General features: G+C 42.2%; 1 protein-coding gene across 1 annotated transcript in view; it reads left to right on the top strand.

Moving 5' to 3' along the window:
- The first annotated feature begins 1,089 nt into the window (after positions 1-1,089).
- LOC126234778 (trypsin-1-like) overlaps positions 1,090-15,190 on the top strand; it is a 29,617-nt gene continuing 15,516 nt past the window's right edge. The window contains exons 1-3 of the mRNA XM_049943527.1: positions 1,090-1,212; positions 1,298-1,396; positions 8,891-9,024. Coding sequence (XP_049799484.1) covers positions 1,164-1,212; positions 1,298-1,396; positions 8,891-9,024 — 282 coding nt within the window. The 5' untranslated portion in view covers positions 1,090-1,163. The remainder of the gene's footprint in view (positions 1,213-1,297; positions 1,397-8,890; positions 9,025-15,190) is intronic.

The following is a 15,190-nucleotide window of genomic DNA, read 5'->3' as shown; positions in this document are numbered from 1 at the left end:
AGCCTAAGTGTGGCTTGTAGGAGGTTTCGCAGGCTCGTTTTTGTACGTATTGGACTCTTCCCTAAATTCCACTTCAGACGATTTCATACACAGAACTGAATTTATACGATCAAAGCCACCCGACTTCCCTCAGGTGACCGTTACGAGTGTGACGTCACACACCATAAACTTAAAGTAACAAAATAAAATTTATCAAATGCTGATCAGGCGGGCCCCGTACTAGACGGGATAAACGCTATGGAAAAGAAGAATGATTTATGTCTCCCCTTAACAATACGAAAGCATTTGGACTCGCGATCCAAAACGTGGAAACTTTCTCTTGATATGATCTGCATTCAAATGTCTATAAAACAACGCATCTGTCTCAGAGTGCGAAGCAACACTCTTTTTCCTTTCAAGGAACTTGTTTAGAAGAGAGATCTTTTGGCAGAAAGTGTTCCAAACCCTCGAAGAGATTTTGTTTATGTACAGTAGTTGCTAAGTTTTTTTGTTTTCCTCTTTATTTAGGTCAAGTGTAAATCACTCGTATTTTCCTCCTTAGAATGTTAACAATGTCATATCAAGTTTCAATGCCGTCTCCTTACTCCTGTCGCAAATACCATAAATATTCAGCGAAATAACTTAAATGTACTCCCAGTTGTCAATCAAGTATAATTCACTATCATTTTAAAAATGGCTCTGAGCGCTATGGGACTTAACATCTGAGACCATCAGTCCCCTAGACTTAGAACTACTTAAGCCTAGCTAACCTAAGGACAGCACACACATCAATGCCCGAGGCAGGATTTGAACCTGCGACAGTAGCAGCAGCGCGGTTCCGGACTGAAGCACCTAGAACCGCTCGACCACAACGGCCGGCTCCATCATTCCATGCAGTAATGCCAAACGTTTTCTCAGGCTGACTGATAGTGTCTCAAAACGAACACCTGAATATGTCGTAACCTCCCGAAAGTAATGCTGATAGGGTATTACTCTGTCGTCAATTGCTGTGAGAAGAGATCGTTAATGACAACTGACGTCAACCATGAACTGCGTCTGATGAGTATTAAAAAAGGAGAGATAACCATTTTCACTATCTGGCTACTTGCGTGTCTGGTGAGCAGGAGGGAATATACATATAAACAGCACTGCGTCGATCCGTATCAGGGTTGAAGGCTTTCAGAATGCTGCGACAAACACTCCTAACTTTGGTACTGGCGACGTGCGTACTGGGTGAGTAGACGAGAGCGGTTGCAATCTGTTTCTCATATAATCAGGACTGGAGCACAGTGTCACACGTTTGTTATTCTGCCCACAGGAGCGACGCTACCCGTACGGCGTTTACCGCACACAGGACCAACCCGTGGCTGGGCAGTCGCTAAGGGACGCATCTTCGGAGGACATGACGCCACTAAGGGTGAGCTCCGCTATATAATTCTACACTACAAGACAGCAACGCTTCCACCTCAAAGCATTGTAATGTTCCCATGAGGCGTAGTGCTGTGATTGAAATATTTAATCGTAGGGATTTATGTTATGGAAACACATACAAGCTTCTCAAGAAGTATACAGGTTGGTCTATTGATAGTGACCGTGCCAAATATATCATGAAATAAGCATCAAACGAAAAAACTACAAAGAACGAAACTCGTTTAGCTTGAAGGTGAAAACCAGATAGCGCTATAGTTGGCCCGCTAGATGGCGCTGCCATAAGTCAAACGGATATCAACTGCGTTTTTTAAATAGTAACCCCCCATATTTTATTACATATTCGTCTAGTACATAAAGAAATATGAATGTTTTAGTTGGACCACTTTTTTTACTTTGTGATACAAGGCGCTGTAATAATCACAAACATACAAGTACGTTTTATCACGTAACATTCCGCCAGTGCGGACGGTATTAACTTCGTGATACATTACCCGCGTTAAAATGGGCCGTTTACCAATTGCGGAAAAGGTATAAATCATGTTGATGTATGGCTGTTGTGAGCAAAATGCCCAAAGGGCGTGTGATATGTATGCTGCTCGGTATCCTGGACGACATCATCCAAGTGTCCGGACCGTTCGCCGGATAGTTACGTTATTTAAGGAAACAGGAAGTGTTCAGCCACATGTGAAACGTCAACCACGACCTGCAAACAAGTGATGATAGGCAAGTAGGTGTTTTAGCTGCTGTCGCGGCTAATCCGCACATCAGTAGCAGATAAATTGCGCGAGAATCGGGAATCTCAAAAACGTCGGTGTTGAGAATGCTACATCAAGCATCGATTGCGCCTGCACCATATTTCTACGTACTAGGAATTGCATGGCGACGACTTTGAACGTCGTGTACAGTTCTCCCATTGGGCACAAGAGAAATTGCGGGACGATGACAGATTTTTTTTCACGCGTACTATTTAGCGACGAAGCGTCATTCACCAACAGCGGCAACGTAAACCGGCATGATATGCACTACTGGGCAACGGAAAATCCACGATGGCTTCGACAAGTGGAACATCAGCGACCTTGGCTGGTTAATGTATGATGCGGTATTATGGGAGGAAGGGTAATTGGCCCCCATTTTATCGATGGCAATCTAAATGGTGCAATGTATGCTGATTTCCTACGTAATGTTCTACCGATGTTACTACAAGATGTTTCACTGCATGACAGAATGGCGATGTAATTCCAACATGATGGATGTCCTGCACATAGTTCGCGTGCGGTTGAAGCGGTATTGAATAGTATATTTCATGACAGGTGGATTGGTCGTCGAAGCACCATACCCTGGCCCGCACGTTCACCGGACCTGACGTCCCCGGATTTCTTTCTGTGGGAAGAGTTGAAGGATATTTGCTATCGTTATCCACCGACAACGCCTGACAACATGCGTCGTCGCATTGTCAATGCATGTGCGAACATTACGGAAGGCGAACTACTCACTGTTGAGAGGAATGTCGTTATACGTATTGCCCGTAATGCCAAATGCATTGAGGTTGACGGACATCATTTTGAGCACTTATTGCATTAATGTGGTATTTACGGGTACTTACGCTGTAATGTTCAAACGTACCTACATTCTGTATTTTAATTTAAAAAATCCACCTGTTACCAACTGTTCGACTAAAATTGTGAGCCATATGTTTGTGACTATTACAGCGCCATCTATCAGAAAGCGAAAAAAGTTGTCCAACTAAAACATTCATATTTCTTTACATACTACACGAATATGTGATAAAAATGGGGGTTCCTATTTTTAAAAAACGCAGTTGATATTCATTTGACCTATGGCAGCGCCATATAGCGGGCCAACCATGGCGCCATCTGGTTTCCCCCTTCAAGCTAGACAAGTTTCGTTCTTTGTAGCTTTTTCATTTGACGCGTATTTCGTGAGATATTTGGCCCGGTCACGATCAATGGACCACCCTGTATATAAACAGTTGTAGCAACCATCAACCATAACAGACAGTAAGACAACTATCAGCCCTTGCTATACATATAATACATACACAGCATTCTGCAGGCAACATTTCTGATGGCGTGAATTTACTACATAAAATTGAAATGGGCCATCTAATGAACATCTTAGAATGTATTGCAATCTATTTTGGTTCAAAACAACACTGGGACCAAGTTTTAAATGAGAAAAAGCAAGTGAAATGTAAGGAGTTGCTGAAAAATTTTTTCAAACATTTCATTGAAGAAATAATAACCTTCTGATAACATACTACCACCCTCCATTGCCCCCCCCCCCCACCCTCCTCTTTCCTTTGTACACTTCCGCCAATTTTTTTTTAATTACTGTTAAAACTATTGATTGACTATCTTCGATGGTAATCCTTAAATGTTTCATATGATTTCAGATACATTTATGAAATAGTTAGCATGAAGTAAATAGATTTTTGGTAAACACTACTGTATATAAGAGACTCCTGGTGTCGTTTTTCTTTTAATATTTGATTTTTATGAAATACTTTTATTTGATATATTTTTAGCAACTTAATTTTAATACTGTTTATAAAAACAATTATTACTGTTGGGTTTGAGGAAGTGCTAGAATTAATTGAGCATTGTAACAAATTCTGTGTAGTACAATCCAGATGGAAGTTAAATAGCTGGTCTAAGGAGCATACTCCCCAAATAAACGAGCCAGTACTTGTTGTGCGTAAAACGATTTTTTTATGATATAGTGATTTTTGGTACGTTCCTTCCTATACCTTTCTTAATGCCTCCACAATTTGTACCCGCTTATCCTTCCTATCCTATCAGTTTGTTCTGTGTCCCAGTCACCCATCATAGCCTCGCCGTCTCCCCCATTTTTTATCCATTACAGGTTTGCTTTTGAACTTAGCTGCATTTACTATGGGCTAGCATAATTTATATAAGCATATTGTTCTGATAGTAAGCCATCCCCTCTTTTCATCCGATCCCCTACCTTCCTATAGACAACCCAGTCCACTTCTAATAATTTCTGGTTAATGTAATGAGCTGACAATAATCTTTTTAGTACATAAATGTTATAGTCAATTTCAGAGGTGCTCCTGGAATAATTAGTTATGCAGTATTTGGCAGGCATATAAAAGCACACATTATAAGAGAGCACTCTATATATACAACATCTGTTTCTTTTTCTAAAATAATTATTTCTTTACATACACATTTGTTGCAACTATGATGACATACTTTTATAATTATGGATTTAGTACTGCATGTTAACGAATCTTGTTATAAGCACAGCATATTGTAGTACACTATCATGTACCCCTTCATTCTCTTAACGAGTTAGCTACGTAAATATGTTCTGTTTTAAAGTTGATTGTACCCTTACTGTCTGTTATTGTTCCTAGAAGTCTTTAAAAAAAAGTAATTCTTTGGCTTAACGCTGCAATATGTTTGCAACCTCCTGTTAATTGTTTATTATTGCTTTCTTGTCCCATTGCCCTCACTGTAGATCAATAATGAGCAGTTAATCATCTTATATTATAACAAATTATTACTGTCTCCTATATGTTACTTATATGTGTCTTCTTCCCCATTACACTTCCTCCCCCTCGTATTTCACCCTCTTCCCTGCAGCACACATACCCTTCTGTTTTAAAACATTTCATATTCCTTGGTAAGCTCATCTTTGTATGCATGAAATATATTCCTAATTTATATTGTAACCTTTACATACAACCTCTGTCCCCCTAATATTCATGTTTCATTTATGTGACAGGACTTCATACGTTATAATATGATGCTTTATTGTATTTTTTTTAACATTTGCTTATGTAAGGCATCCCTTCATAAGTTTCCTATTCTGACAATGTTAACACGTTTTCCGATACCTACGACACTACTTACATTATTGGAAGATCGATGTAATAGAAAATCGCTTCATCGTATGCACGATTGTAGCTTTATTACGATGACACTGTTTGAGACTTTACTGTTTACATGTTCGTTTGACTGATACGATTAGAAAAACTCTGGATCCCTCAAATTCACTTATTTATTACACATAACCTTAATGAAGGTTAATTCATGTTTTCTTATTTATTTTTTATTAATCTGGCATTGCATGGTTTGTGAAACTTTCCTTTAGCACACATGTCAATTCACTGAATGCATTTTTATGATTAGGCTTTGTTGATATCGTTTGTTAAGTACATTTTTCGTTAAGCCACTTTACATCTTTGTTAAATCGATGCACTCCAAATACTCTAAAGATTTCACTTGCGCCTGTGATACATTATAGATGTTTTAGTTACAGACTCTCTCTTAGGATCCTTATCCAAGATTCACAGCAATTTGCCTTTGGTCTTTTCTGTCATTTTTTGTTACTACGAGTCCGTTAGAATTTTATTCAGTCTGAAATGTATGATGGTCTTGTGTGTGTCTCCTACATACCTGTGTCTTTTGGAGATCGTTTATTGCAAGATAAGCTATATTTTTCTACCTACTTCGAAGTTGTTCATTTGAAATGTTGTACCGACAAGCTGGTTAGGCTTTGTAAGTAATTTCTACTTTATTTAACGCCAAAATTGTAATTTGTCAGCATATTGTGAGCTGCACACTTTAAAGGCTTTGTCTGTTCGGTAGGTTTCGGCTCGATAATGGTCTGCTAATCGCAACCCGTAGCATTAGGCATGAAAGTAAACAGCTAATGGTCACCTCCAATGAAGTTTCGCAATTATCTGACAGCTGTACAGCCCTACCTCATCACAGATCTAAGCAAATAGTTTAAATGTAAATTGCGCACACACATCTTTAACTTTTACAGTAAAGAAAACATCACAAATAAGCAGTTAATAACAAAATTAGGCCTGCTCAATGGTAGTTTCTCTTCGAGCTCTTTTAATTGGTGTTGTTAGAATTTACATAAGTAGTAGTGCATTTATGTGACTTACTTCTTTATTACGAGCCAATTGAACATTTAATCAACGTAAATATTCAAAATCTTTACTGATGAATTGTGAATGGTTCGTGGTGCAGCATACTCCGTTAATTATAAATGTATGTGTGGAGGACTCTTAGTTCTGACTCAAGTGCTTAATTTGCAATCACCAGACCGTTATACAATTCTGTACAGTAGATAGCACTATGTGGCGTTCAATTACAATAACTAGTTTTCTCAGCTATCGTCTAAGACCCATACTGTAAATATTACGCAACGGATTTACGCTATTAAAAGGTTTAGGTAATATCATTCATCTAATGTGATGACGCAATTTCCCTAATTGCTAAGGCACAATTATTCGTAAAATGGCAATACACGCTCCTCAGTGTCGTGATCACCATAACCGACTCGGATATTTGATGTGATATTTCTGTGATTTTTTGCGTAATTTCGTAATATCCTGCAGTAGCCATTGCTCGCCCTATCGCGAAATCAGCCATCGTTTACAAGCACCCCTTTGCCGGCAGACTAAACCGCCGTCGCTCCACCTCTAGTATTGCAGAAATTCCATCCGACTTGTCCTTATCTGCTGGGCCGCTTGACCAGTCACTAGCGACTACCTTACGTGTTCCCAGACTCTGGCCGCTGATAGCTTGCAAAAGGCGAGGTTACCCTACAACATAACTAATCTTTATTGCAGATAAACAGCATAGTGATAGCAGCTGACTAATGGCTACAAAAATTTAACCATTTTGCATTACTGAGTTCCACTTGAACAATGTTACATTCTGTAAAAGTGTATCATTGGTCTGAATGCTCAATGAAGTGACAGGTTTTTATTTTATGTAATGTACACTGCTACATGTCACTGTAAGTACTTTATGTGATGAGATAATCACAGAATATAGTAACAGAATTTGTCCTGTACGAAAGAGAGAAATCCATTTTGTGCTTTCCTAGAGTGTTGCAACTGCAGGTATAGATTATTTATCTGAAACAGAGTTTCCTAAATTCATTTAAATCCTGTAGTGTCAGTTGTGAAACTTTTCATTTTTTGTCACCGTCCATTGTTTTATGAAGACTTAGATTATCACTATAGTTCAGTCATTCAACTCACAAAGTGGCTTGTAACACCTGGTGAACAGTCGTTCTATTCTGGTACAGCGTCTCAATAGCGGAACGAATAACTTCCCTTTCCTTCTTCCTGTTTCACTTCTACTGCACGGCATAGTCTCAGGTGTTAATAACTGTCGAGGGTTAGGTAATCTTTTAAAATTTCTGTTCATACACAGGGTTTGATGGGTAGACGTACAGACATTTCTACTGCTGACTGAGCGCACAGTACTGAACAATATTATATCACTACCGACGTCATTTGCACACTAGTAATTATAGCTATTGCAAGTCGTATGTTTTTAGGTTGATTAGTGACTCCAAGTACATGCTGCAACAGGAAACCATAAAGCTTATATTCCTCTGGACAACAGGTCAAATGTTGAAGCGTGGATGTGTGGACGCAAAACAGTAAGTCTAAAGCGACAAGTGTAGTCCAATTAGTGATGCGGTTAACAACCATGCAGAAAACTTCAGTTCCTAAGCTTTGTGACGTGTTAGTGGGAAGAGTGGCCAACGTAGAGAAAAAACAACCAACACTCTGATGCCTGTGCATATTGCTGTACGACGTTTAAAAAGTGTCTTAATTTGCACTTTTAACACCGTGCATCTGATATATAACTGAAGATTGTTTTAGTGCATTATATCTTTCTTATTTTTATCAACGTAGCGTTTGTTATTTTGCGTCTAGAGGTAGAGCAGTATATTCTTGGAGGGAGAATTTGAATAAGTCGCTTTATAACAAAAAATGGTTCAAATGGCTCTGAGCACTAGGGGACTTAACATCTGAGGTCATCAGTCCCCTAGAACTTAGAACTACTTAAACCTAACTAACCTAAGGACATCACAAACATCCATGCATGAGGCAGGATTCGAACCTGTGACAGTAGCGGTCGCGCAGTTCCAGATTGAAGCGCCTAGAACCGCTCGGCCACTCCGGCCGGCCGGGCTTTATAACATTAATCTGTTTCATCGCATCACTATTGTGGTGCTCTTCATTAAACGCTGTAACTATTTCCTTACTTAAAATACTTTTATTATCAGTTGTAGATTTCCATGTCTCTCAGTATGGACCATGTGTATATATTCTGATATTCACAATATGGTCCTCACTACAATACCGTAGGGTCTAAGTCGACGATTTCCTCTGAAGGACGTTTATGTATTTATGCTCTTATGTGGATAATTGCCTTCTAATTTGGAGCAAACTTTGATCATTGCAAGGTTCTCATTGATAAAGAAGTCATTCCTTAGCTCTAAAAATATCTGGCTGAATTGCGCTGTGGTAACCAACTGTCGTAATCAGGATTCGAGGAGCAGATCATTTTTTTATGGTAGTCCATTGCCGCTTATGAAGTGGAACACCGAAGTGACAGATAACAGTGAAGGAAAGGAAAGGTAAAGGTCTATGGACACTGTTGCTCTTGTGTCGTAGGCCAGTTTCCGTACATCGCTTCCCTGCAACTGCTGCGGGACGGCGTTCGCTTCCACAACTGTGGTGGTTCCATCATCACCACAACGGCCATCCTGTCAGCCGCCCACTGCGTGTTTTCGTCGGGGTACTACTACGTAAGTACATACGTCAAGTAAGTTGCGGAGCCCTGCGTCAATCAGGAATTGTGATCAATGTAGCTGCCTCGCAGGTCTATAGCTTGTAGTTACACATGGCGATAGGGTGTGCACCACAGGTTAACGGTTAAAGAGTAGCTGTCCTCTAACTACCCAATACACAAGATTCGCGAAAGATGTCGTTTCCTGTAGACGGTAATAGTCACGATAAAGTGGGGGGATAGATATCTGCATATAAAAAGGAAATTACTTCAACTGATATTAAAATACACTCCTGGAAATGGAAAAAAGAACACATTGACACCGGTGTGTCAGACCCACCATACTTACTCCGGACACTGCGAGAGGGCTGTACAAGCAACGATCACACGCACGGCACAGCGGACACACCAGGAACCGCGGTGTTGGCCGTCGAATGGCGCTAGCTGCGCAGCATTTGTGCACCGCCGCCGTCAGTGTCAGCCAGTTTGCCGTGTCATACGGATCTCCATCGCAGTCTTTAACACTGATAGCATGCCGCGACAGCGTGGACGTGAACCGTATGTGCAGTTGACGGACTTTGAGCGAGGGCGTATAGTGGGCATGCGGGAGGCCGGGTGGACGTACCGCCGAATTGCTCAACACGTGGGGCGTGAGGTCTCCACAGTACATAGATGTTGTCGCCAGTGGTCGGCGGAAGGTGCATGTGCCCGTCGACCTGGGACCGGACCGCAGCGACGCACGGATGCACGCCAAGACCGTAGGATCCTACGCAGTGCCGTAGGGGACCGCACCGCCACTTCCCAGCAAATTAGGGACACTGTTGCTCCTGGGGTATCGGCGAGGACCATTCGCAAGCGTCTCCATGAAGCTGGGCTACGGTCCCGCACACCGTTAGGCCGTCTTCCGCTCACGCCCCAACATCGTGCAGCCCGCCTCCAGTGGTGTCGCGACAGGCGTGAATGGAGGGACGAATGGAGACGTGTCGTCTTCAGCGATGAGAGTCGCTTCTGCCTTGGTGCCAATGATGGTCGTATGCGTGTTTGGCGCCGTGCAGGTGAGCGCCACAATCAGGACTGCATACGACCGAGGCACACAGGGCCAACACCCGGCATCATGGTGTGGGGAGCGATCTCCTACACTGGCCGTACACCACTGGTGATCGTCGAGGGGACACTGAATAGTGCACGGTACATCCAAACCGTCATCGAACCCATCGTTCTACCATTCCTAGACCGGCAAGGGAACTTGCTGTTCCAACAGGACAATGCACGTCCGCATGTATCCCGTGCCACCCAACGTGCTCTAGAAGGTGTAAGTCAACTACCCTGGCCAGCAAGATCTCCGGATCTGTCCCCCATTGAGCATGTTTGGGACTGGATGAAGCGTCGTCTCACGCGGTCTGCACGTCCAGCACGAACGCTGGTCCAACTGAGGCGCCAGGTGGAAATGGCATGGCAAGCCGTTCCACAGGACTACATCCAGCATCTCTACGATCGTCTCCATGGGAGAATAGCAGCCTGCATTGCTGCGAAAGGTGGATATACACTGTACTAGTGCCGACATTGTGCATGCTCTGTTGCCTGTGTCTATGTGCCTGTGGTTCTGTCAGTGTGATCATGTGATGTATCTGACCCCAGGAATGTGTCAATAAAGTTTCTCCTTCCTGGGACAATGAATTCACGGTGTTCTTATTTCAATTTCCAGGAGTGTATTTATCCGTCTTACGCACTCCTTCATAACTTCACCAGTTATAACTAAGATGAGTAATTTTACTTATCCAAATACACCACGCCGTTATAAAAGTACTGTACCGAAACTAATACAGTTCGGGTTGGATATGTAATTGGAGTAAGCCTTCCTCGAAACGAAACTGCTATTAAAACACCATGGTTCCCATTTTTGAGTTGCGCCTTATATTGTCTCAGTTCTCCACACTGTCTTAAAAAAAGGGTCGAGTTAGACATTTATATATATTCACTTCCATCTGTTGGTTTTCCTTTCTATAAACGTCTTCATCTGTCCGTCCTAATAAAACTGGTTTCCACAGTACATAAAACAACAAGATAATGAACTGTTCTGTTTGTTGAGTGTGCGCAATTCAATTTGAAAAACAGATTGCAGGTAGGCAGCATATATGTTGTTTGTTGCAGTAAAAATGTTATAAAATTATACTCATCTTGAAATTGTTGTTGTAGTTGAGATCTTTATGAACAAAATATCTTTCCTGATGGCAGTGATGCGTTGTAATGCTTTCACTAAACAATAATGTCAATGACGTTTTGTACCCTTTCCAAGTAGTGTGACTATATAAATTAATAATATTCTTAAACGATACACCTTTTAAAATCAACTCTTCATTTATTTCACACTGATCGAAATCGGAACAGTTCTTGGGTGAAACAGTGTGTAATACCGTCGAATTTTCAATTAATAATTTTTGAGAGTTACAGTGCAGACAAGTTAGTGACTTGAGTCCCCGTGTCCGTTCCTCACTAATACTTCACTCAGACTCTCTTTCAACTAATTTTTCATAATTTACGACGGCAAGAAACAGTTTATATTTCAAGAGTACGAAGAATTTCATAGTTGTCAATGCAGGCAAATTGCGATAACGTTTATGTACAAAATACTTTCGAAATACAAATATGGCTTGTAAATAATAAGTGATTTCTTAATCATAAATACGATTTCTATAAGATATTTTCAATACTTTGTGTTTCATCAAAAATACGTTTTTTTCGCCGATAACTGGGAAAAGTAACAAATGTGATTTCATATGATAATTCACGTTTCCAGAGATAGAGTGCAAATGTAAACGAACGGAGTTTCAACATATAATGGAGAGAAATGCAGTATGATAAATGAAATTTCAATTGATATAATATCATGATACACTGACAGAAAACAAATCGCAACACCAAAAAGAAGTTATGCGACATAAACGGAGTTTGGCAGCCGTGTTTCTACATCTAAAAGATGCTGTCTATTCAACTTCATGACAGTCGTATAAGAGTGGCACTATCAGCGCCACTATGCGGATGCAAAACGGGTTTGCTTTAAATACACGCTGTAACGATCTTGAGCCTATCTCTAAGATTGAACGTGGTCAGTTGATATTTGTCAAGAATGCATTTAAGGCGACAAAGATGACTTTATCAACATCTCAGTGAGTTTGAAGTAGATCCTGCTGTATGACTACGAGAGCTGGATGCTCCTTCTGCTATACTGCAGAAAAACCAGGACGGAATGTAGCCACTGTACGTGATTGCTGACACCGGTGTTCAGGACAATCAAACTGGTCTACAATCCAGACCAGACGACTTGCCTTTATTAAGTGATTTAAGCTGCTTCGCTACACCGAAGATATCCGAATTTACTCATATTGGCAGGAGTTCTTCATTAGAATTCTGGAATACTTTCTGCGTCTTCGTTGGTGAAGGAATATCGGAAAACTTTATTTACATTACCGGCATTAACATTGCTACACCAAGAAGAAATGCAGGTGATAAACGGGTATTCATTGGACAAATATATTATACTAGAACTGACCTGTGATTACATTTTCAAGCAATTTTGGTGCATAGATCCTAAGAAATCAGTACCCAGAACAACTACCTCTGGCCGTAATAAAAGCCTTGATACGCCTGGGTATTGAGTCAAACAGAGCTTGGATGCCGTGTACATGTACAGCTGCCCATGCAGTTTCAACACGATACCACAGTTCATCAAGAGGAGTGACTGGCGTATTGTGACGAGCCAGTTGCTCGGCCACCATTGACCGGACGTTTTCAGTTGGTGAGAGATCTGGAGAATGAGCTGGTCAGGGCAGCAGTCGAACATTTTCTGTATCCAGAAAGGTCCGTACAGGACCTGCAACATGCGGTCGTGCATTTTCCTGCTGAAATGTAGTGTTTCACAGGGATCTAATGAAGGTTGAAATGGTTCAAATGGCTCTGAGCACTATGGGACTCAACATCTGAGGTCATAAGTCCCCTAGAACTTAGGAATACTTAAACCTAACTAACCAAAGGACATCACACACATCCATGCCCGAGGCAGGATTCGAACCTGCGATCGTAGCGATCGCGCGGTTCCAGACTGAAGCGCCTAGAACTGCTCGGCCACACTGGCCGGCTTCGAATGAAGGGTAGAGCCACGTGTCGTAACACATCTGAAATGTAACGTCCAGTGTTCAAAGTGCCGTCAATGCGAACAAGAGGTGACCGAGACGTGTAACCAGTGGCACCCCATACCATCACGCCGGGTGATCCGCCTGTATGGTGATGACGAATACACGCTTCCAGTGTGCGTTCACCGCGATGTCGCCAAACACGGATGCGACCATCATGATGCTGTAAACAGAATATGGATTCATCCGAAAAAATGACGTTTTGCCATTCGTGCATCCAGGTTCGTCGTTGAGTACACCATCGCAGGCGCTCCTGTCTGTGATTCAGCGTCAAGGGTAACCGTAGGCATGGTCTCCGAGCTGACAGTCCCTGCCGCTGCAAAGGTCGTCGAACTGTTCGTGCAGATGGTTGTTGTCTTGCAAACGTCTCCATCTGTTGACTCAGGGATCGAAAGGTGGCTGTCCGCAGCTCGTGGTCGTGCGGTAGCGTTCTCGCTTCCCGCGCCCCGGTTCCCGGGTTCGATTCCCGGCGGGGTCAGGGATTTTGTCTGCCTCGTGATGACTGGATGTTGTGTGATGTCCTTAGGTTAGTTAGATTTAAGTAGTTCTAAGTTCTAGGGGACTGATGACCATAGATGTTAAGTCCCATAGTGCTCAGAGCCATTTTGAAACGTGGCTGCACGATCCGTTACAGCCATGCCGATAAGATGCCTGTCATCTCGACTTCTAGTGAGACGAGGTTGTTGGGATCCAGCACGGCGTTCCGTATTACCCTCCTGAATCCACCGATTCCATATTCTGCTAACCAACGCGAGCAGCAATGTCGCGATACGATAAACCGCAATCGCAATAGGCTACAATCCAACCTTTATCAAGGTCGGAAACATGATGGTACGCATCTCTCCTCCTTACACGAGGCATCACAACAACATTTCACCAGGCAACGCCGGTCAACTGTTGTTTGTGTATGAGAAATCGGCTGGAAACTTTCCTCACCGGAGCCAACCTTGTGTGAATGCTCTGAAAAGCTAATCGTTTGCATATCACAGCATCTTCTTCCTGTCGGTTACATTTCGCGTCTGTAGCACGTCATCTTCGTGGTGTAGAAATTTTAATCGCCAGTAGTGTAGTAACTCTGCTTTAGTGACACTGTCATCGGTAACATTACCTTCGCCGTAACGCAGTGAAGATACTGATTGTATCTTGCTGCTGGTGCACTTTACGTACTACAGAATCTCTTTGAATTTTCTACCAGATTTCGAGACAGAGTTTCAATGTGGAAAACTATTAAAAGCATCTTGCATTGATGTTAGCGCTAAAGTTTTATCTTTTGTAAAAATTTTCTAATCTTCGGGATTTTGCATTCTTGTAAACTTCGCAACTTTTTTCTTGACCTGTAACCAGAGACCTGATTTGTGTACCCCGGCAGGAGGGTGGGGGGTGGGGGGGGAGGGATCAGTTCTTTCTCTTGTTAATCTGTTTAGTATAAATCTTTATTTCTTTGAATTTAAGCAACATCTGGTCCATTCTTTCGTATTTAGTTCGGAAGAAATAAAGGCTGTGCTGGATTCTTGGCGGGTTCCAAATGGCCACGCGACACTACCGAGAGGGAAGACCATCGTGTTCCGCGTAGGGCTCTGACCCATTATAATGCACGTGCAGCAGCAGTTGGCACTACAATATCACAACGAACGGTTACAAATCTGTTACTTCAAGGATAGTTCCGAGCCAGACGCCGTACAGCATACATTCAACTGACCCGAAACTACCGCCATTTGTGACTTCAGAGGTGTGTAGCGAGAGCTAATTGGAAGTCAGGGTAGAAGTATTTTTATTTTCTGAAGAAGGGTGGTTCTCCCTAGGCGTGACGGCCTTGCTTGGTTAGAAGGAGGCCAGTTGAGGGCCTAGGACCAGTCTGTCTTCCTGCCAGCACACACTGGAACTGTACAGGGAATTATGGTTCAAAGTGGTTCAAATGGCTTTGAGCACTATGGGACTTAACTACTGAGGTCATCACTCCCCTAGAACTTAGAAGTACTAAAACCTAACTAACCT

Source organism: Schistocerca nitens, chromosome 2 (assembly GCF_023898315.1).
Source record: "Schistocerca nitens isolate TAMUIC-IGC-003100 chromosome 2, iqSchNite1.1, whole genome shotgun sequence".
NCBI classification, from domain to species: domain Eukaryota; kingdom Metazoa; phylum Arthropoda; class Insecta; order Orthoptera; family Acrididae; genus Schistocerca; species Schistocerca nitens.
This window is presented reverse-complemented; position numbering and strand designations above follow the sequence as displayed.